Raw genomic sequence first — 20,743 nt, forward strand, 5'->3', positions numbered from 1 at the left:
GCCTTCCTGACAAAAACCCTAAGCACTAATCATGACAAATAAAGAGACAGAAGGTCGTTGGCAGCCAACACTGTTTTCTTGTCATCTACTCAGGTTTGTACGACATTCCACATCCATGCTTCCTTCAGTAGAAACACTGAAGCGGGGAAAGCAGCCATGCCTATCTTGAACCAAAAGAAGCCAACACGTCAGAGGCAGGTTAAGTTCATTACCTGGCACAAACACTTAACGTACTAATCTGAAAAATGCATTTGACCTGAGCAGCATTGACACCTACCACGGGCAGCACCTTTTCAGTTGACTGCAAGAAGTTTAAAATTACATAAACACATCAGTACATGTTGATTATCCTGTTATTCAAACTCCTAAATACAGCAACACGCCAGGCCTTACGCTGAAGTCTAGAATAGCCTTAGTCTGAAATTTAAAAGTGGCTCATGCCCAGGAAAAGGTTCTACGACTCATTTAATGATTCACAGTACTCCTGAAATGATATTCATCTGTCTGCTTTCCATGGCAGCACTTTCAATCATAAACACTTAATTGTAGGAATTTATCCTCAAGGCCAAATAGTTCTGGGTGAATCAAACCATCCTTAATATAAGAACTAGAACAGTGATTTAAAATTAGTCCTTTTCTGATGGGAGGCCATTTATTCAGAGACATATAACCCAGTTTCTTCATAATCTTTGTTTTACTTTGCACTCAAAATTATCTCCTTAGGAGAGAGCCACTGCATCATCTGCTTTAATTTTCCTTATTCAATTCAGAACTGACTCTTGGCCGACGAAGGATCTTTAATTACTTATGGACTGGCAGAGAACAGGAGAGCTGCCTGCATGCCGTCTGTCAGGAAAACTTCTTTCACAGATATTACTTGCTTTTTTTTTACTTTGAGAAGTAGGACTCGCAACTGGCAAGAAAATGTCTCAAGCCTCCTCAGGCATAAAAGGTTTGTTTTTTCTGGCGGCATCTAGGACAAGAATGCAAGGTTTCAGAGTGCTTTCAGCTGTGCTATCTCTAGGATTTTTCTAAAGCAAAGAGAAAAGTATACATTTCTCCAAAAATTCATAACTTCAAAGAGTGTGGTGGTGAGCACGTGTATGTATACGTGTTTGTGTCTATACATACCTATGCACTCTTTCTCAGGCATATATACACTTTCTCAGCCCCAAAATAACATAAACAAATATTATGGTCATAGCACCTTATACTACAATCTGAATATTGAAATCCATGGCAAATATTCTCCTAGGAGTTGCTTAAAATGACTGCTATCGAAACAGTTCGTGCCGGTAGTCTTTTTTTCACCGTGTTTGTATAAAGGAAGCATGATGGGGAAGAAAATGCTGTCAAAGCACATATATTTACAATTATCCTCAGATAACTTTCAGCAATATTTAGCTAGTTCTAGTCAGAGTGAAACTGCATTGTTCACAAAATAACAAAGTGACAGAACAGAATTCTACTCAGTGTTTATAAAGAAGCCTAACGGAGTATAAAGTGAAAACTACTCTGTACATTACCTTTCTTTTTTAAGCTTAGTAGCCTGTGTTGCCACATTCCGCTTTTTCTCAACAAGTCCAGCCAAATTATTTTTTATGTTATTTTGTTTTTACCTTAAAATTATAAATAGTACGTTAGAGAAACTGTAAAAGTACTACATTTAATATTTTTAATTAAAGATCCTAAGCATGCCTAGATAACCAGTGAGGCCTTTAGATGCCAATGCAGATTTTAAACAGCATAACACACATGATGAAATGAGATAAGAATTTAAATGTCACCTTTTTGTGGCAAGAGCTTCATGCTTGGTGGTAATTATCCATCTACCTATCCACTGAACTGAAGGAAATGATGCTTTTTTTTCCTCAACCGTCTCTGAAAGAAAATAATCTAAATGTTATTTCAAAGTACTGCTCCCTTGGTGCCATCTCTCATTGGTTTACTTTTAAATTACAAGTGCTGGTTTTCTTTCAGAGCACCACTGATTCACAGAAATTATTCGCTGAATTTTTTATTATTCTCCTTTATCAAATATATTGTCTCAAGAAAGACAAAGCATTTAGATCTGAATAGATAAAAATGACAGGAAATAAGGTGACAGCTGGTTAAGAGTAAAATTGTTTGGTATACATCATAATTTATTTCATCAAAACATTCTGTTTCTAGGGCAGCTGGAAAGAGCAGAGTGATCCCATTTATGAAAATACTTGTTTTCTCTCTGCTATATTTTTTATATTTTAAGAAATCCTGTGAAATAATCAAACCTTCCTGCTGACTAAGAAATTCTCTCAGGGCTGGCATCGCACACCTTGTTCGTGGTGTGGAGCTACAAGTAACGTGCTCTAATATGCTTGAGATAGATTCAATATTCCTATTTCTTTCCTCGAGATCAGCCTGGCCCCTGTAACCACAGGACAGGCAGGAGCTGTGGCAGGTAGACATTGTTATTTAGATCAGTTTAGATAAGAAGCTGTCAAAACATGGCAAATAAATAGACACAAGTGATAAGCAATAGCTGCCTTTTTAACCAAAGCAGATTTTATCCAACCAAACGGTATGTCATGGATAATGGATATTCTGTGCTGCACCTTTGGGATGGAAGAATGCAGAGAGCAAGGAAAGGCCCCTTATATTCTTTCAGGTAGCTAGACAAATCTAGCTAAATAAATCAGTAAACTTTTCAGCAAATCAAAGCAAATTTAGCAAAAAGGCGTTACTCCCTTCTCCACTCACGTCATATTATATAAATAAATCAGCGCGCTGGCTCTCCAGTAAATTTGGCATACTTTTCAGGAACAAAGTGAAAATCATTTCTAGTAACTGGCGCTTCACACTATTGTAAAAATGTTGTTGCCTCCTTCCTTGGTCACGAAAGGGATTTTTGCCTAAAGGAAAAAAAAAAAAAAATCACTTGTCCCTCCCCCTCCCTTTTTGAGCACGTATGTCTGAAAACAAGTCAGAAACATAATATATTCTGCTTCTGATTTTCAAGAACTCTTAATGTTCATGTTTTCACTACTAATACAAACTTCCATTAAAAATATTTAAAATACGGATGATATACTGCCCAAAGTAAAACATTAATGCACAGTAAAAGGATCTGGAAAAGGAATCAGAGATTCCTTAAGTCTGTGCCTTTCATCTCCCGTTGGATGACATGCTTCTAAAACTGGTTCAGAAGAATTCATAACTGTATACACATGGGCATTATTTGCCCTAGAATTGCTACCCCAAAACACAAAGACTAAAACTAAATAAACCACTTGTTTTGAATTGTATTTACAAATTTTAAAACCCTAATTGTATAATTCTCTCTTCATATTAGTGACTCTGTGTAGAAGAACTGCTGTTTGTTCCATGGCAAATTAAAAAAATTATTTTGTTTACATGAAGGCAGGCTAAGTTTTCAGAGCCGGAGATCTCCATGCTGCTCTTTTCCTCTTTCTCCATTTCACATCATCTCTCTCCTATTCCATTCTAACTTTTTATATAGTGAAACACTTAGGGCAGACCAAATATGTATAAAACATCTTAATGTCAAAGAAGCTAAAACGTAGCTTGAAGTAGTTTCATGCACCGCATGTGGCCCATAATCCCAAAAGTAATTTAATTTAATCACATTTTCTTACACTTAAAAATATTTTTTTTCCTCCCTTGTGACTGTGTGAAAGACTCACACAGACAGAGGAGAAAACCAGCTAACTAACATTGTTGAAAGAAGCAGTGAAATACTAACTCATTCCACCGAGCCTACAGTACTTACGGAAGTCTCATACCAGAGAATAAAGGTAACTGTGAACCAAAGTGCTCTTATGAGGTGCCAAAAGTGTTATTTAAAGATCGATTTGCAGGTTTTAAGTTTGAATTTCATTACTCTTGTAAATTTATCAGATCTTTAGTACTATTTTTAAAAGACATTAACTTCTCATGAAAGTAAAAAATTAACTGAACTCTGTTTATGAAAGATTCTACTCATATACTGCCTATTTAATTTTTATTCTACCTTCTTCATAACAATATCTGAAGCTTTAAGTAAAAAATACTTATTACATTCTTCCGTTCTTATTGCTCATTCACCACATAAATCATGGGTCTTCCTCTCTCTGCCTTTATAGCAGCCAGCTGTGGTTTTAGAAACAAATTATTATGACTTCAACTGACGAATAAACAGCAGAAGCAAAAGAGGTCTTGAGATACTATCCACATAAAAATGCCACTAATAAATATCATAGGGAAAGAGAACTACAGCAAAGCTGTAAAAAAATCAGCTCTGCATCTAGACAAGATGCATTCCTTTTCTCTAAGACGAAATACTAAATTTTAAAGGAACAGCCCTGATTTGAACACTATTAAATCACAATAAAATATTTTTGAGCAACAGCTCTGTGACTGCATAAACATATACGGAATTATTTTAACAACAAAAATAGAACTGTATTTTTTTTCCCCTGCTTCTGAACATAGTGAAGCCAGTGAAATTCTGAAAAATCATACTAGATTTTACGCAAGATCTCACATCATGGCTAGCAGAACTGTCAACTAAATTTCAAAGAACACAAACATATTCTCTCCTCTCTTCACATCTATCCAACAAAAAGTTAGTGGGGATTCCACAAGAGTCACTGGAGGCTGGATTTGAGACTATCTGAGCTGCACGGACAAAAACAGGAACAAGAACGTCCTTCAAGCCCTAAATTGTTTTAAACCGTTTCTGAGAATGCTTATGTAAGAAAGCCCATGTTTGTTCCTCAGACCTCATTTTAAATTTGTGGTACTGTCAGTGATTAAATCCATCTTTTTTTTCATAAGCTGACTAAATTAAATTCAAAATCACCCAGGTATTACAAACAGATGAAACCATACTGACAAGTTCACTTAACAAAGTAGATTTTTTTTTTCCCCCCCTCCAATTAATTTGCTTAATCACTAAATACAGCACTTATTTCTGAAGAGAACTATTAACTCTAGTGCTCTTCACTCGCCCCCCGATGTTTAAAAATTATAATATCTACTACAAAAGCTTGCAGGAACCGTCCTCCACGGTACCTTTTTCCTTTTTTTCTCTCTCCTTTCTTTTTCTTTAAAGAAACTTTGAATTCCAGGAGGTACCAGGGAGCACCCAAGGCAGGAGCGTCCCTTTGGGAGCTTTCCCAGTGCGGGACACCTGGAGCTCAGTGCATTTATCTCTATAACAACAAAGGCTTCCCCACCCAGTTTTTAATGAGATTATTTTGTATCATTGTATACTATTTTTTTACCCCTGAAGACTTTAAAAAGACATCTTTCTGCCGTCAAACCCAAAAAGCACTGCAGAACACCTCCGTGAAATTCGCAGGGAGCCCTGACCTGCAGCCAAGGGCGAAGGAACTGGGGGGGTGGGGGGGTGGGGGAAGGGGGAAAGCCCAATCCAGCTACTTTGACTTTGTTTCCCATTCTTTTCTTTCCTAATTCTTTTTGTAACCTTCTAAAGCCCCTCCCGGGGCAGGGACAGAAGGTGCCTGCGGTCACCGAGCAGCACCAGCGGCTCCAGCTTTGCACCCAACGTCCCCCCGACACCGTGAGACGGGGGTTTATTTAAAAGAAAAACAAAACAAAAATACAAAATATCGTGGAAGAGGATTGGGGGGGGGGGGATCGGCGCGCGCATCGCATCGCAATGGCTGTTCGGAGCAGAGAGGTATTTAGCGCCGGAGGGCGAAAAGGGGGGGGGGCGGGGATGAGGGTGGGGTGTCTCGGGAGCTCCGGCCGCCCCGGGTTCCCTGGCACCGGGCTCCTTCGGCACCGAAATTCCCCCACCCCTCCCTTTGCCGGCGCTGCCGGCCGCTCAGGTGCCCGCAGGGGGAGGGACGGGGGGTGCGCGATCCCCCGGGCACTGACCTGCTCGCTCCGGGGAGGGGGGGAGGAGGAAAAGAGGTGTGGGTGGAGGAGGAGGAGGAGGAGGAAGGCTAGGAAAGCGCTGCCCTGGCTCCGGCTGGCCGCGCTCGCGGTGGAGGCGCCGGAGCGGGTCCTGTCACATGATGCGGTTCCTGGAAAGTTCCTGGAAAGCAGCCTTTGTATGGAGCCATCCCGGGAGGGGTGGGGAGAAGTGGAAGGGGGGGGTGGGGGGGTGGAGGATGCCTTCGCCTCGCAATCAAAGGCGAACAGACCGCCCGCGCCGGAGAGAAAGGGGGGGAGCGCAGAGCGTTGTTTCGCCGGGAGCGCCCGGCAGCCGCTCTTGTCCCCCCGGTGCCCGGGCAGCGAGGACAACCTGACCGCCTCCAGGCGGCCCCAGCCCCGTCCCGCACAGCCCGGGTGAGTCCCGTCCGTCCGTCCGTCCCCCGCCCCGCGGTGCCCGCCACCACCAAGGCTTCCCCCTCCTCAAGCTAAAGGCAGGCTGCCCCGGCGCTCGTCGCTCTCGCCGTCCGCTCCGAGCTCCCTTCTTTCCCTTCGCCTCCAGGCTTCTTTCCCTTCGCCTCCAGGCTTCTTTCCCTTCGCCTCCAGGCTTCTTTCCCTTCGCAAGGGGTCGCGCCGGGGCAGCATCTCCCACCTGCGCCCGGCGGCCCCGCACCTGCGCCCGGGACGGGGATGCCGAGGGGGGTGTTACCGTGTGCGTGTGCCCGCATAGGTCGCGATAGAAACCCGGCAGAGCGACCTGTCCGCTGCCAATAAAGGTGAATTTGGACAAAGTTTCTCAGCTTCCCGCAGCGGGACTTGTGACGGAAGGGGCTCCCTCGGCAGAAACCCTCACCTGGCGGCGGCTGCGCACCTGGAGGCGGAGGCTCTGCCCGGTTCCCGTCCTGGTTCTCCCCGGGAGCCCCTTCCCCGGCTGGGACCCCCCTCCCCGGCGCTGTCCGGCTTCCCAGCGTCACAGTGGGAGAGCGAGCAGCTCTTTTTGTTCCTCCCGTTCGCTTCGGCGGAGCGGAAAGATCATTTTTTTCCCCCACAATATCAGCGCTTAATGGGACGGGAAAAGCACGCTTCCTCCCCCGCGCTAAATATATCGCAGCCTCCCCCCGAGGAGCCCGGGAGAGGCTCGCTCCCACCCCGGGAGCTCCCCTCCCGTTCCTAGAGGTCTGGCTTCACGTTCCGCGCTTAGTGCGAGCCGGAGACCCGCCGCGCCCCGTGCCGCCCCCGCCCCGCTCCTACCTTGAGGTGCCCGGCTCTCCTCCCGCATCTCCGAACGCCCCTTCCCCGGCCGAGCGTTTGCGGATCAGCGGCTTTGCCTCTACGGAAAGGGGAGGTCGCCGCCGGCGGAGGGGAGCCGGGGCCGTGGCGGGCGGCGGGGGGAGGCGATGTCCTTCCCACGCTCGGTGATCTCTCGCCTCGGGATGCCGGCGAGCTCCGGGAGCGCTCCGGGAGTGGGGCTGGCCGCTAACCCTGCTCTCTCTCCGCTCGCAGGCAGCTCCCGGGCCGGGGGCCGGGGCGATGCGCCCGGCGAGGCGCTGAGCAGGGCGAAGCGGAGCCCTCGGGCGGCCCCCGCCCATGACCCTGCGCTCCGGCGGGTCCCTGCGGAGCTCGGAGGGCGCCTGGGAGCGCCCCGGGGCGGCGGCGGAGCCCCGTGAGGAGCAGCTGGACGCGGCCATGGACGAGCTGCGGCGGGCAGGTAAGCGCCGGCCGCGGGGGAGCAGCCCGGCCGTGCCCAGGGCGGGGGAAGGAAGGCGGCGGGGAGATGCTTTGCGAAGCGAAAGCACCGGGACCGCTCGAGGGCAGGAGCGGCCGCCGCATCCTCGCGTACCTGCGCTCCCCCGGCGGGAGGAGGGTTGGGTTCTCGCCTTCATCCCTTCCCCGCTAGGGCCACAGCCGCTCCGGCCAAGTTTTCTTACCCCTCTCTTAGCGATATTCTCATTTAATGCAACGGGAAAAGCGCTCGAGGCGCCGCCGCTGCCCCCGCATCCGCCGGAGCGGCTCGCTCCCTCCCCGGGCTCCAGTTCCCAGAGGGAATTTGCCAGGCAAAGCTCATTTCAGCAGAAGCCGACCTAGATTTACCTGGAACAGGGTTTGTTTTTTTTTTTGCGGGCTGCCAGGTTGTGCCGTGCGGGAGGCATCGGCCTTAGCCCCACGGGGCGGTGCGGGCAGGTTTGTGTGCGTGCGCAAAGCTGAAGATAAACGGGGATCTGGAAGGGTCTGTCAGAATAAGATGCTTTGTAAAGCAAAGGAATTGAAATAGCAAATAAAAATTGACCATGCCTGCAGGATTTCAGCTTTCAAACAACAAAGGGAACGGGTTATAACAAATGCATCAGCCAACGAGCACATTTTTTGAAACAAACAAACAAGACTAAACAAACCCCACTTTCTCTTTACAGGATGGTACTGGGGCAACATGACTGTTGCTGAAGCCAAAGAGAGATTACAGGATGCTCCTGAAGGGACCTTCTTGGTTAGGGACAGTTCACATTCAGAGTACCTGCTGACTATTTCAGTAAAGACATCAGCAGGACCGACCAATCTGCGTATAGAATATCAAGATGGCAAGTTTAGACTGGACTCTATCACTTGTGTCAGATCTAGACTTAAACAGTTCAACAGTGTCGTGCATTTGATTGAGTACTATGTTCTTATGTGCAAGGACAGAACCGAAACGCCTTCAAATGGGACAGTTCATCTCTACTTGAACAAACCTCTCTATACATCTGCTCCGTCTCTGCAACACCGCTGCAGAATAACAATAAACAAATGTACAAATCAGATCTGGGAGCTGCCGTTACCAACACGACTGAAAGAGTACTTGAAAGAGTACCAATACCAGGTATAAATATCTTTTCTAAATGCCTCTAATGTAGAGTAACTTTTAAATGCAATTCTTAAAATCAGCCAAAGAACTGAGTAACCAGTTGTACAACTCAGCATGGAATTCACTATCAAAACAGTGGCAGTTCTGGGGGAAAGGTTTTTATTTCAGATGCCACAAAGGGAGACTTTATGTAGAATAATCCCAGCTTGCATCCTCGGGGGTTTGACAAGGTGGCTTGCTATTCTTGCAAGGAGAGAGAAGCCAGGAATCTGCCCAGATTGTGTTGCTTTGTCAATGGCATAAAATATTGCACTGTGTCAAATGCTAATTGAAGTAGTGGGAACGGGGGAGACTGCAGAAGTGGTCAGAGACATGTGAGAGTGCATAAGTATCTCAGTTGCCTGATTCCAAGATTAATTTGGTGCTGGTGTTTATATAATCCTGAAAGCTTAACTGGATCACACTGTGATAATCTTGCCAAAGTTATGCAACTAATCAAATGCAGTCAAAAAAGTGATCATCTATTCATTTTTTATTGAATTATAATTCTTGTGCTTTTCTGCAAGCAAAGGAGTACTCTAAGCAATCAGTTTAAGACATTGTTTTTCAAAGTTCTCTAAAAGCTGACCTTAAGGAGAAATGCCACTTCTTTCATAATAACCCAGTATATGTTGCCGATTATACCAGATTGGTATCCCAGAATCTTTGTTAACATGTTAACATCTTCCCAGAGGTGATATATCCATGTTATTACTATTAAGCGTCTTTTGGTTGAGGCTTTAGGACTGTATGCTGCAGACTTGCAGATGCTCAGTTCCAATGTCAAAACATGAATATCAGCAGTTACAGCTGTCTTCTACAGTGTAGAATATTTTCTTCAGCTTCTTTCCCAAATTTGTGGGGAAATATAGATTTGGGGTTTTTTTTGGGAAGGGGGGTGGGAGGTGTTTATTTTTTCTTTAATTTTCTTCTAATTCACCATTGTGGCTGTCAGACTATTACTCAATAAAGTAAATTAAATTGCACAATGATCTCCCAATCTTTGTACGTATGGATTTTCTACTGTCCAAGAAAGAGTGATCTTATGAACCTATATAATTTCCCAGCTAATAGTTAAACAAATGCACATGTATCAGTGAGGATGAATACTCCAGCTTTCCCTTTGTGGTGCTGCTCAGAGGTATAGCTGGATTATGTTTGGATTCGTGTCTTGGAGGCTGCCTGCTGAATTCCTGAAGTTAGGTATTAGCACAGGACATCACTTTTTGTGTCACAGTAGTCCTCCAAATGTGATGGAGGGACTAAGATCATCAGTACCCACTCCTCAATCTAAATGTAAAGTATTTAATAGAAGGCGTATTCAGGATGAGAATAATAGGAGAGCAGTAAAGAGAGAAACAAGGACATAGATTCATCCTCAGTCGACCATTTCATAGTTTTAACTCTTTCTCTCACTTACTTTTTAATTAAAGCAAATAGACTGTGTTTGAACAAGGAGGGTTGTCAAGACTTGCTGAAATCTAGCCCTGCCCAGGCTGAAATAGAAACAACATAAAATAATCTTCTTGTTTTCCTTGTGGCTTAACTGCTCTGTAGTACAGTCAAGATGCTGTGTCCCTTCTCATAAACTCTGGGGCACTAACCAGCTTACTTTGTTGCATGATTTAAACTCCCAGTGTTATGTATGCAGTTTTGTCATTAACATGCTGGCATAAACGAGAAACACGGCCATTGAGACAAAGCAGACACTAAGAACCCGAGGCAGAGGGGATAATCCCTTGGTGTGGCAAATACTTGACATGTTGTTGTTCTCTCTGTGGAAAAGGTGGCTTTTCTCCCTTGTCCTCCAGGGCTTCAATTCTCTCTCCCTATTTTTAATGCAAGCTTTAGGGGCAAGTTGTCTCCTGAAAAACAAAACAAGAGTTTATTTGTAAAATTTTTCCCTGTGTCCTGCCAAAATGTAGCAGATCATTGGAAGTTTTTCAAATAACATGGTGCCCATCCCAGAAAAAACTCTTGTATTCCAGATACGTGTTGTAAGGACATGGTTCTTCTATGCTTGTCATCTGCCTTGTTAGTATCTGCCACTCTGAAACTGAGGAGCTTTTCCTGTGAGTAGTGCTTGTGAAAGAACCTTATTCCTTGCAACACTTCTAATTAATCTATTTTCTTACAGTTATTGTCTAGCTCTGCCTTGATATGAGATAGCTGCTATTTGGAGTAACTTCTGTTGCAGTAAGGAAACATGCTAACCTGCTGCAACGTTAACCTTCTGCTACTTGGCATTTTTAGCCAAGGTGATATTCGGTGGTCATATGCTTGGGGTCTCTTTCGTGAATACCTTATGCTAAGGTCCCTCAAGATAAGTTCCCTCCAGGCTAGACCCTGGCCCAGGGAGTTAAAATCACCAATACCAATGCTGGAACAAGTAGACTGAGAAGATAAGAGCTTTGGGGTGCAATGAGACCATTGTGGTGTGTATATACAGGAAATTTGTTATGGCTCATTGCTGGCAGCTTGCTGTAAGCAGTCACAGGCCAGGTGTATTCCACAGCCGAGCCAAGCTCTGAGGAATGACACAGGGCAGATGCAGGACTGCTCCCTGAGCTTTTTATTAGTGGTGCTCCAACGCATGAGGGCAAACGGCAGGCTGAGGATAAGGACTGCTAGTAAAGTTAAAGTCAAAGGTGGCTATTCTTGCAAATAATGAGTAGTTACTGTGATGTGAAATCAAGTCACCAGATGTTGAGCATGCTGACATAACACTTGGCATCGTATTAGTTGCTGTGAGGAAAACTGGGGTCTGTAGCTATGGTGTGCTTGAAGCAGTGAACAATATTTTGAACAGACTGGAGGGGGAACTAGTCCTCTTTGTATGAAAGCATAGTTCTTGTTCTCATTAGAATGCCAGCCCTAGGGCTGATGCATCGCACTAGTAAAACTAAACCACACTATAGCTTGCTGAAAGCTCGGTTTCATTCTAATGCAGCACAGAGGAATGACTTGTTCTGGTACAAAAAAATCCAAGGATAGCACATGATTAGATTACAGTGGTACAAAAATCTTGCATGTAGACTTTATGAATCTTCAAGCATGATGATGTTGTCCAAACATTTTTTTGAAAAGTTCCAGTGCTATTTTTTTTTTGTACTTTTTTTTTTTTACTTTATGGATGTTGGGGTTGCTTGTTCACAGCACCAGCTTTTAAATTGCTGGCCCTTCAGATTCCAAAAATGACTTCTAACAGGTACAGGTCACGTTGAATTGCTAGTAAAGAGTAATCAATGACATCAGTTTCACAGGTTCAATGCCCATGAGTCAACCGAAAATCGTGATAAACACTTTCATCCTTTTCTTTTCACCCCATGTGTTGGTTTGGTTTTTCATTTTTGAGTCTTATGGTTTCAGGCTTTCCAACTTATACCTGCAATGTGAGTTGCTGAAAACCTCTTAATTTTAATTAAAGGAGAGCTAAGTATCCCAGAATCCTTAGAAGTGATGCTTGAGAAAAATAATAGAAAAATAATTACAAGATGATGAAAATGGAATCAGTGACTGTATTTAGTTTAGCACTAACCCAGCAGTAGTGTGAACTATGGCTCCACTTTAATTGTATGGGCATTTCCCTGCTGCTAGTATTATCACCTGAGACAGAAAATGGTTCAAGTACAAGATGGGTGTGTAGAGTGGGAACGCAACCAAGCAGCTGCACCCATTGCATTAGAAGTAATTTTACTTTAATCTTATCTCATCAGTATTATCCTAATTATATTGTATGTAAACACATTCTAGATAAACAATATATAATTACTAGCAAGAAGGAAAAATTGTTCACTAGAACATGGGGGCAGAGAGGTTTATTTTTATATCTCAAAACAATCCAGAACTTACGCCTCACTGCAAACCATGGAGCTTTAGAATCTGAGACTGTAGTCTCATCAGCTTAAGAAAACAGAATCTACATACGCTAGGAAGGACGTGGTTCTGTAGTTGCGTGAATTCCTGTGTCTTAGCCACTTCTTGTGTCTTATCAAAGTGTAAATTACTTTTGTATTTTACCTTAGGTAAATTACCTTGTTCAAGATTGCAGAAAATAGATTATTTACTTACATGTTTTATTCAAGAACTTTTTCTTGTATTCTTGATAAAATTCCCATGGATTTTTTTCCTTTGGCTATAAGCTTAGGATTTAGCAGAAAGTAAGTTGAGTATTGTCAGTGATTTTTTTCTTCTTAAGCCAGAACACATGATGGAAATGGGAAGAGATACCTCTAGATGTGGGTGTTGTGTCTAACAGTCATTTAAAATAAACTAAAACTCTTGCTGACTTCGCTGTCACTAAAATAAATCCAAGCATCATATTGACTGCTAACTTTACTGTCAAAAGGAGAAATTTTATTTATAAAAAATTACAGAAATAAATGAAACTTTTAGTACACAAACCACAGATTTCCAAATAGAATAGCTAGAAATTATGTGAACGGTCTGAGCTGGTTAGCGTTTACACAAAGGAAGTGGAGATGACAAGCCACTTTGGTATCTCAGCCTAGCTCCTGTAAACCACTGCTTTATTGGTGGTAACTTCAGCAGGCCTCAGCCCCAAGCATGACTGAAAATGCCTGGAAACAACATCCCACCAACGCATAACTTCAGATTACCAAGGTCTGAGCTCCCTTTACAACATGATGGGTCACTACAGTGCTGCTGGAATTGGGTAATTTCTACCATAGGCTGGAGATCAGTCAAAGAAACTGGGAGGCAGAGTCTTTGGTGGCAGAGGCTATGAAGGACAACAGTGTTGGTCATCGTTGGCCCTTACCCACTGTCTTAGACAGAGGGCATGCTAAAAGATGGGTAAAATACAGCCACCAGGAAACCAGATGAGAAGATATTCTGCTTGCTGAGGAAGGAATTATCTGCCTGGCTTTTGGTGTCAAAGAATATGGCAGCCAGCAGCTCCTATGAGGTGGCACTTATCACAAGGCTTATCAAATAACCATCAGGACTAGTACAATGCTGAAAGGTGTCTTAGTAGAGCTTCACGGTCCAAGAGAGTAACTAGTATCAGCACACAATTTGAAACCACATATAAACAAAGTCTGCTTAAATAACTGAATTTCAGGGGGGAAAAAAAAAAAGGTTATAGCAAAATCAGTCTGTCCTGGTCCCAGGACTGCCAAGGGGGAGAGGGATAAATTATGTTTATTAATCAGGCTATCTCCAGGGCTTTGAAGTAGCCAGTGCCTCTAAGAAAGTCCAAGAAAATGTAATAACATATCACCATAATTATGTTTAATCTGCCTGATAAATTGTAGATTTTATTCTTCTTAAATCCTGTTTAAAAAAAAGGGAGTGCACCTGTGTTTTGTTTTGTTTTCTTCCAGAGTTGGAATCATTAATTCTCTAGGAACTGAAATACCAGAATAATACCATTACTTTCTACGGTATTAAGGAGGAATAAAATGCAGGAGCAAAAGCTATTTACTTTAGCATAAGGAATGAGTTGGCATTTAGGAGGAAAAAGTTCAAACAGATAATACCCAGAAAAAGTTTTAGTGCTGAGTGCTGCAAAGAGAAAAATACATTTGAAAAAACACAACCAGATTCGATGCTCTTGCCTCAATTTTTCTTTCTCTGGCAGACAGGGTTTACATAAGTAAATCCTTTTGTTTCAGTCAAGTTGTTCCATAACTGACGTTTCATAGCTGAGGATTGCAATTTGATGCTCTGTCGGTTACCAAATAGTAAATGCAGAAGTATGTTAAACGTAGGAAAAGATTCAAAGCCCAGTGCCAGTTCTTCTTTTGACTTTATTGAGGTTATTTGGATCAGACTTGATAACAAGTATTATATAAGAAGCAGTTGTAAGACTGATAGTTGAAAGCTGTAAAATCAGTATTCAAAATGCTTTGTTACAATTTAATTGTATCTCTTTAGGTTGCAACCCTGAAACAGGATCCTTTCAGCTGGATCTCTGTACCCAAACTCAGTTTGTCTCAGGGGTAATCTCCAAATTTGAGGGGCTGTTCTGGATGCCTATACTATACACGTCATAAATTTGCTTTTTTCTTACCTAGAGTGCTGCTTTTTGACACAGTCTGGAGAGCAGAGTAAGTTGTGGATCAAATGTCCATGGGATTTTTAGCTGGTTTTCTCAGAGGAAGAGCAATATCGAGCAGGGCTGAGCCTATATTTGCTGCAATATACCTGCCTGTAAAGTGGGCAGTGGACTTAACATTCTGTAATTTATCAGCATGGTGTGAAAGGTTGCTTACATTTCAATTAACATTGATAGGAACGTAAACTGCAGTTATGGTAATATCTTTTAACTGCTGCACTGCTAGTTAGAATAACTTAGGAAAGTGAGATTCTGATCGAATTAGACTGCAGTGAAAGTGGCATCACAGCTTCTTCATAAGCTGAAGCGCTTCATAGGCATCTTGTCTGTGAGGGAAATTGCCATAGATAAGATAATTGTTTTCTGGAAATTCATCTGTTTCTTTTAACTCTTCTGATGGAGGATGCAGTGCCTACTGCCGGCTTCTTAACCAGCCCACTGTAACCATGAACGCAGACAGGTTTCATTTTGAAAAGGAGCAAAATAGAGTAAAGGAATTTTTAATCCAAGAGTATTTTTTGTTTGAAAACGAGACTTATGGAAAAAGTGTAAGCAGTGGGAAATCTCTTGCTAGGCTACCTGTAAAAACTTTCCATGAATCATTACTAGCTCCTGAAAAGCTTAACCTGAAAGTAAGAACTTTTAAAAATATAGGTATTGTATATGAGTTTGTCCAGTTCAAAGCCTGGGAAAGAAACAGAATATTATAAAAGCAGTAGTTATTTGAATCCTAAATAAAACCAGCCTTCCAGTCTTTTATCTAAAATGCTAGACAATCATTTAATATACTGTAATTTGCAAACAAAAGAAGTTGGTTTCGTGAAAAGGCTTCAGACTTAAATTTTAAATTCCCTTTAGTTATTTGTCAAAGTTTAATTTTCAGGCTAATTTGTGAATTTTCTTTGTTTATTCTCACATTATTAAAATGGTTGCTTTACATTTGAAAAATAGTTTCAAAAGTCTGGAATAAATATTTAGAGGCTTGCAGTATTTCATCGGTCTCCTCAAAGCATCTTCACATTAAACTTCAAAACCAAACAGAGCACTGTTTACTCACGTATTTAAAGAAAATGGACTAAAAATTCTGAGAAAAACTGAGTCACATTTTGCAAATATTATTTGCAGGGTTTTTATTACAATTCATCGCAGAGATTTTTTTTTTCTGGAACGAACACAAAAGTTTTGCATTTGGTGCCTGCTTATTTTTTTATAACTATTCTGCACTCAACTTTTGGCTAGAGATTATTTATATCAAACTAAACAGCATTAAGAAGTAGTTCACTCAGTTCTGCTAATAAACACTTATTTTTATTATTGAAACAAATGTAAATGTACAGACACTACAGTCACTTCAAACCCTGTGGTTTAAGTTGTTTTGAAACTGTTGGTGCTGTATTTTACCTACATGCTGGACACGCCTTTTAATAAAGTAATGTTTTTAAGAAAGTTCACAATGTGTCACCTACATTCTATAGTCTCTCTCTGAACTGTATTTAATTTAAAGCCTTTATTATTTAAATGAATGGGAAGTTATGAAGTACCAGAATAATCTAAGCAGCAGCCCAAGGGCTGATCCAATTCAGTGATGCAATTCCTTTCTCAGAAGTGATAAAGAATCATTTTTGGAGTATCAAATGCCACCTGAAGGGTGACACCAGCTCCCAACCCACAGTCCAGTGCCCTCGGATCCTGCTCGCAAGGATCTACAGTTGTGCAGTCTAAAGTTGTGCAGCCTTCCCATACCAAAACATCCCCTTCCTTGGCATCAGCCTGGTTTTCAGTGGCTGGCATGGGAGACCTGGGTGTTGGCATTAGGGAGGGCCACGCTGCAAAGGGAAGGGCAACAGAGCTCAGGGTGAGGGAAAAGAGGAAAGGGAGGAAGGGATTGTTGCCTAGGACAGCAATGGCTTGTAAGACCCTCATCTGGTCTTCAGGCCACCGAGTCTGGGCCACCCCAATTTACATTTTAAAAGTTTTTGAGAAACATCACATTCAGAAATGTGTTTTTGTGCTTGCTTTTCTTAAGATGACAGAGAACCATGTAATTTATGTTTCTGTTTTTCCATCTTCATTTCAGAGGTTGTGTGAGAGATTTAACCAATTAATTAGATGTGTTTTTAACAAACAAATTTAGAAGCTCATATTTCTTTTCCTTTGTCCTTAAAGTTGGAATGCTGACCTACAGGCAATTGAAAACAGCATACTCCTAATAGATTAAATCTGCTTGCACTAGATTTAAAAACACATTTTGGCTCTCGTTATCAGCAGACACAAATTAGTCTGTAGGAAGAAAAGAAAAGTACATGCTAGGATACAGCTTGACTCTAATTAGCAAAAAGGATCCTCTCAAAAGCCTTTTCTTTTAAAAATCTCATTTTACTTGTACAGTTTCTAAAAAGATTTGGGACTTTTAAGTGAGCTTTAGAAAGGTTTACGGTAAATTCAAAACTCTGGTATTCTAACCTGGAATAACTCGCATGTATGGAGAATAGCATCGTTAGAAAAGGTGCTGCTTGGCTTAGTTCCCACAGATATGGACTTGCTACACCAAATTCAGCAGTTCTCAAAAGTGTGGCGTGATTCTCCAATCCACAGAACCAGGGAATTTTAAGTCTAAACCACTTTTAAGTCAAAAAATCTGATGATACCGATGTGCAGGACTAACCATGATTCTCTGATCTAGAAAGTCTAGGAAATACTCTTTTAATCTACATGGTTAGCTTTGATATTTGAGCAGCATTAGTGGGGGGCTGAGCCGAACCCAAACTGGTTCAAATATATGTACATATATTTTTTTTTGTTCCCAAAACTGGAATAGAACCAAATTGTCCTTCTGAACTTGGACCAAAACTGAACTGGAAGAACCTGAGTCAGAGCTGAACCAAAGAGAACAAAACTGAAAAGCTTAAAGCCTTCTCTCTTTGGCCTTACAGTATTACCCGTGTGCATCCTTATTCTGTAACTGTAGAATATTAACAACGCCCAGGGTGCAGAGCTATAGATAAACCCAAAACACCAGTAGCACATTTAGTTTCCGCTTGTGAATTGCAGGACTAGTTATAAACCAGTAGAAGGAAGAGCAAACACCAGATTTTCCCTTTAATCAGATTTGGATCTCTGCTGTCAACCTCTTCCTTCCTAGGCACGTCTGTTTCCTTTCATTGCCTTCCTTCTTTACATCTCTGTTTAGACTATAAGCAAAGGATGTGACTAAATGCTGGCTGTACGACTGCTAACATTTACTGGAGCGGGAAGTGGAGTTGCTCTGTGCATATCCACATGTTTTGCTAACTTTCTAAGACATTCTTGGACAGTATAAACCAAATAATTCTAATTGCCTCATCTGGCAAAAAGATATAGCAAATGCAAATGATGTAACTGCTTGTGTTCATTTTCTATTCTAAAATGTAGGCACACTATCTGCAATTAGATGCAGCTGTCAGGATTACAATGATGTGATATTTTAAGTCTCCAAGTTTGGTCACTCCGATTCCAGATATAATACAGTTACTTAGATAGTGACTGTAACTGGGTTAAAAAAGCTGGCATCAGAAATATAAGAAGTTAATAAAGGAAGCTTTTAGTGGCTGTACAGCTCTGTTTTGAGAAACGATCCTATAGATGAGTTTGTGGTTTTCTCTGCTCCCTGGTGCCGGTTTGTATTGTTGACAAACGTATTTTCTCACGATGGGTATGACAAACTATCCATGACATGAAAACGTGAAACCACTTCAGCCATACTTTGGCTACAACAGCAGTGTACTTCTTGTCTTAAGAGTTATGCATGATGACTGACTTCTGTGGTTTCCAGAGTTGTCAGGGTCATAGTAAATACCTTAATCCATCACTCTGAAAACAACCCCTACGAGTATTTTTATGTCTGTGTTCCTAGAAGACTAACATGTGTGTGTGAGACAAAAAACATTTACCCTGTTTTAACAGATGTATCAGAATAAGATATTGTTAATTATTTAAAAGCAATTTAAACCCCTTTATCACATTTATTATCCAGAAAAAAATCATAGATAAAAGCATTATGTCAAACGAACCAAAATATTGTTTTAAAATTGCCAGATAAGTAGCATGCCTGCAGAAGCTGGCCACATAATAAAGGTATATAATTTTTTAAACACTTCTTAAATCCAGTATAGAAATTTAGCCTTTACGATTGTCATTTACATTCTGCATCCACACAAGTTCTCAACTTCGCTGTCAGCCACAGGAAAATCAAAGGAAAAGGATCTAAGTTTTCTAACTGCGACTAAGTGTGCATCTTCATGCAAAATCTTGAAGATACATATCACGTTGAACACACGCAGTATATGAGTTCCACTCATATACTTTCAGATATATTTTTTCCATGGCAAATACTTCCTGGGTACAACATCTAGGAAAGGCATGTAAAGGTTTCCATAACTAAGCTCCAAATACCCTTCAATCTGTATTAGTCTAAACTGCCTATGCAAATGGGATTCACACAGCAGCAACCTTTCTAGCAGCAGCTGCAGCAACCACCTTTCCTGTTTTTCCAGAGGGCAGGCATTAGCAAGCCCAGCAGAGCAGAGCCAGGTCGCTGTGGGTGCCTGCAGCTTTGAGGTAGTGCGTTCCAGCTCTGCAGGATCTTTTAATTTTCCTTTCATCGCTACCGCAGTCCTGACCCAGAAGAAAAGGGCCAACATTGCTCAAGCCCATGTGACACCTGACACCTACGTAAAGATGGAAAAAAGTTCTTTGATAATATATGATAGGAAATTACACTGCCTCATTTTTACAGCTCTGTGAATCACAGTTTTCTCTTGTCTGCCATACTGTGGTTTGAAAAATTCATATATATTATGTGAAAGACAAGTTTTTGCATTCAGTGATAGATGAATAGAACTATGAGAATATGCTCAGCACCTGGAAACTGGCAGACAAAGGCTGGGTCTCATTAAATGGTTTTCATCTATGAAAGTTTCTTCATTTTTAGGCTGTTCAGATGAAAGCAATACAACGAAATATATATCGTATTCAATACAACATCGCTGTATTGATCGTAGGTTTGATATGATGATACAAGCACCCGGATGAAGTTTGGCTCAGCATACACTGTACCCCTAGGGAGTAATGAGATCAGCTGCTTCTAATAGCACTGAAACTCCAGTTCTGTAACTTCTAATTTAATTTTAGATAGAGCTCCTCCACTTTTTCTGGAACAACCCCACTCCCCAGATGCAGAGAGTGCAGCGGGTCCTCCAAACCCTTGGAAAGGAGTCTCCTTCAGGGGGATGCCTCCAACACCACTACCCCCTCCAACATCACTCCCCCCTCCAAACCCCTCTCGACATCCCCCTAAAACCCTTTCCGACACCCCCCTCCTCAAACTGTCCTCCAACACTCCCCTCGAACCCTTCCAACATGCCCCCTAAAACCCTTCCAACACCACCTCCCCCGCCAAACCCCTTCAATACCCCCCTCTCCAAACCCCTCCAACGCCACGCTCAAACCCCTTCCAACACCACATCCCCAAAACCCCCAACATCACAACCTCTCTCCAAACCCCTCTACCACCAAGACCGCCCCAACTCTTCCAACACCATCACCTCCCAACGCCCCTTCCAACATCACCTTCCCAACACTTCCGCCCCAACACTTCCCCCCAAATCCTCCCCCTCCCCAAACTCTCCCCCAGCCCCCCTCCGGCCCCCGCTCTCTCCCCTCGCTGGCCCCGACCCGGCGTTCGCTTGCCCGTCCGGGAGGCGGCGGGGACACGGCGGCCGCGCACCCTGTCTCACGTTGCCCACAACTGACATGGCGGCCGCGCGCCCTGCCCGCATCTGCCATGGCGGCCGCGCGCCCTACTCCCCCGCTCCCCCCTCTTCACTGCCCGCATCTGACATGGCCGCCGCGGCAGCGCTCCCCCCCGC

The 20,743-nt window shown here is 42.7% G+C and overlaps 1 protein-coding gene across 2 annotated transcripts; it reads left to right on the forward strand.

Moving 5' to 3' along the window:
- Positions 1–5,753: 5,753 nt before the first annotated feature.
- SOCS2 (suppressor of cytokine signaling 2) lies at positions 5,754–19,743 on the forward strand. 2 transcript variants are annotated; one of them, XM_054071518.1, is made up of 3 exons: positions 5,754–5,834; positions 7,384–7,588; positions 8,292–19,743. In XM_054071518.1, the coding sequence occupies exons 2-3, from the start codon at positions 7,468–7,470 to the stop codon at positions 8,738–8,740; spliced, it is 570 nt and encodes a 189-aa protein (XP_053927493.1). In that variant the 5' UTR covers positions 5,754–5,834; positions 7,384–7,467; the 3' UTR covers positions 8,741–19,743. The 2 variants fall into 2 exon arrangements, with proteins under 2 accessions (XP_053927493.1, XP_053927485.1); XM_054071510.1 differs by lacking the exon at positions 5,754–5,834 and adding an exon at positions 6,133–6,297.
- Positions 19,744–20,743: the final 1,000 nt, after the last annotated feature.

This window comes from Cuculus canorus, chromosome 1 (assembly GCF_017976375.1).
Source record: "Cuculus canorus isolate bCucCan1 chromosome 1, bCucCan1.pri, whole genome shotgun sequence".
NCBI classification, from domain to species: domain Eukaryota; kingdom Metazoa; phylum Chordata; class Aves; order Cuculiformes; family Cuculidae; genus Cuculus; species Cuculus canorus.

Bases quoted from the DNA above. Each gene is read 5' to 3' on its own strand.
- SOCS2 (XM_054071518.1), top strand. From the start codon at position 7,468: ATGACCCTGCGCTCCGGCGGGTCCCTGCGGAGCTCGGAGGGCGCCTGG. The intron at 7,589-8,291 runs GTAAGCGCCGGC...TTCTCTTTACAG, and splicing joins GGACGAGCTGCGGCGGGCAG to GATGGTACTGGGGCAACATG.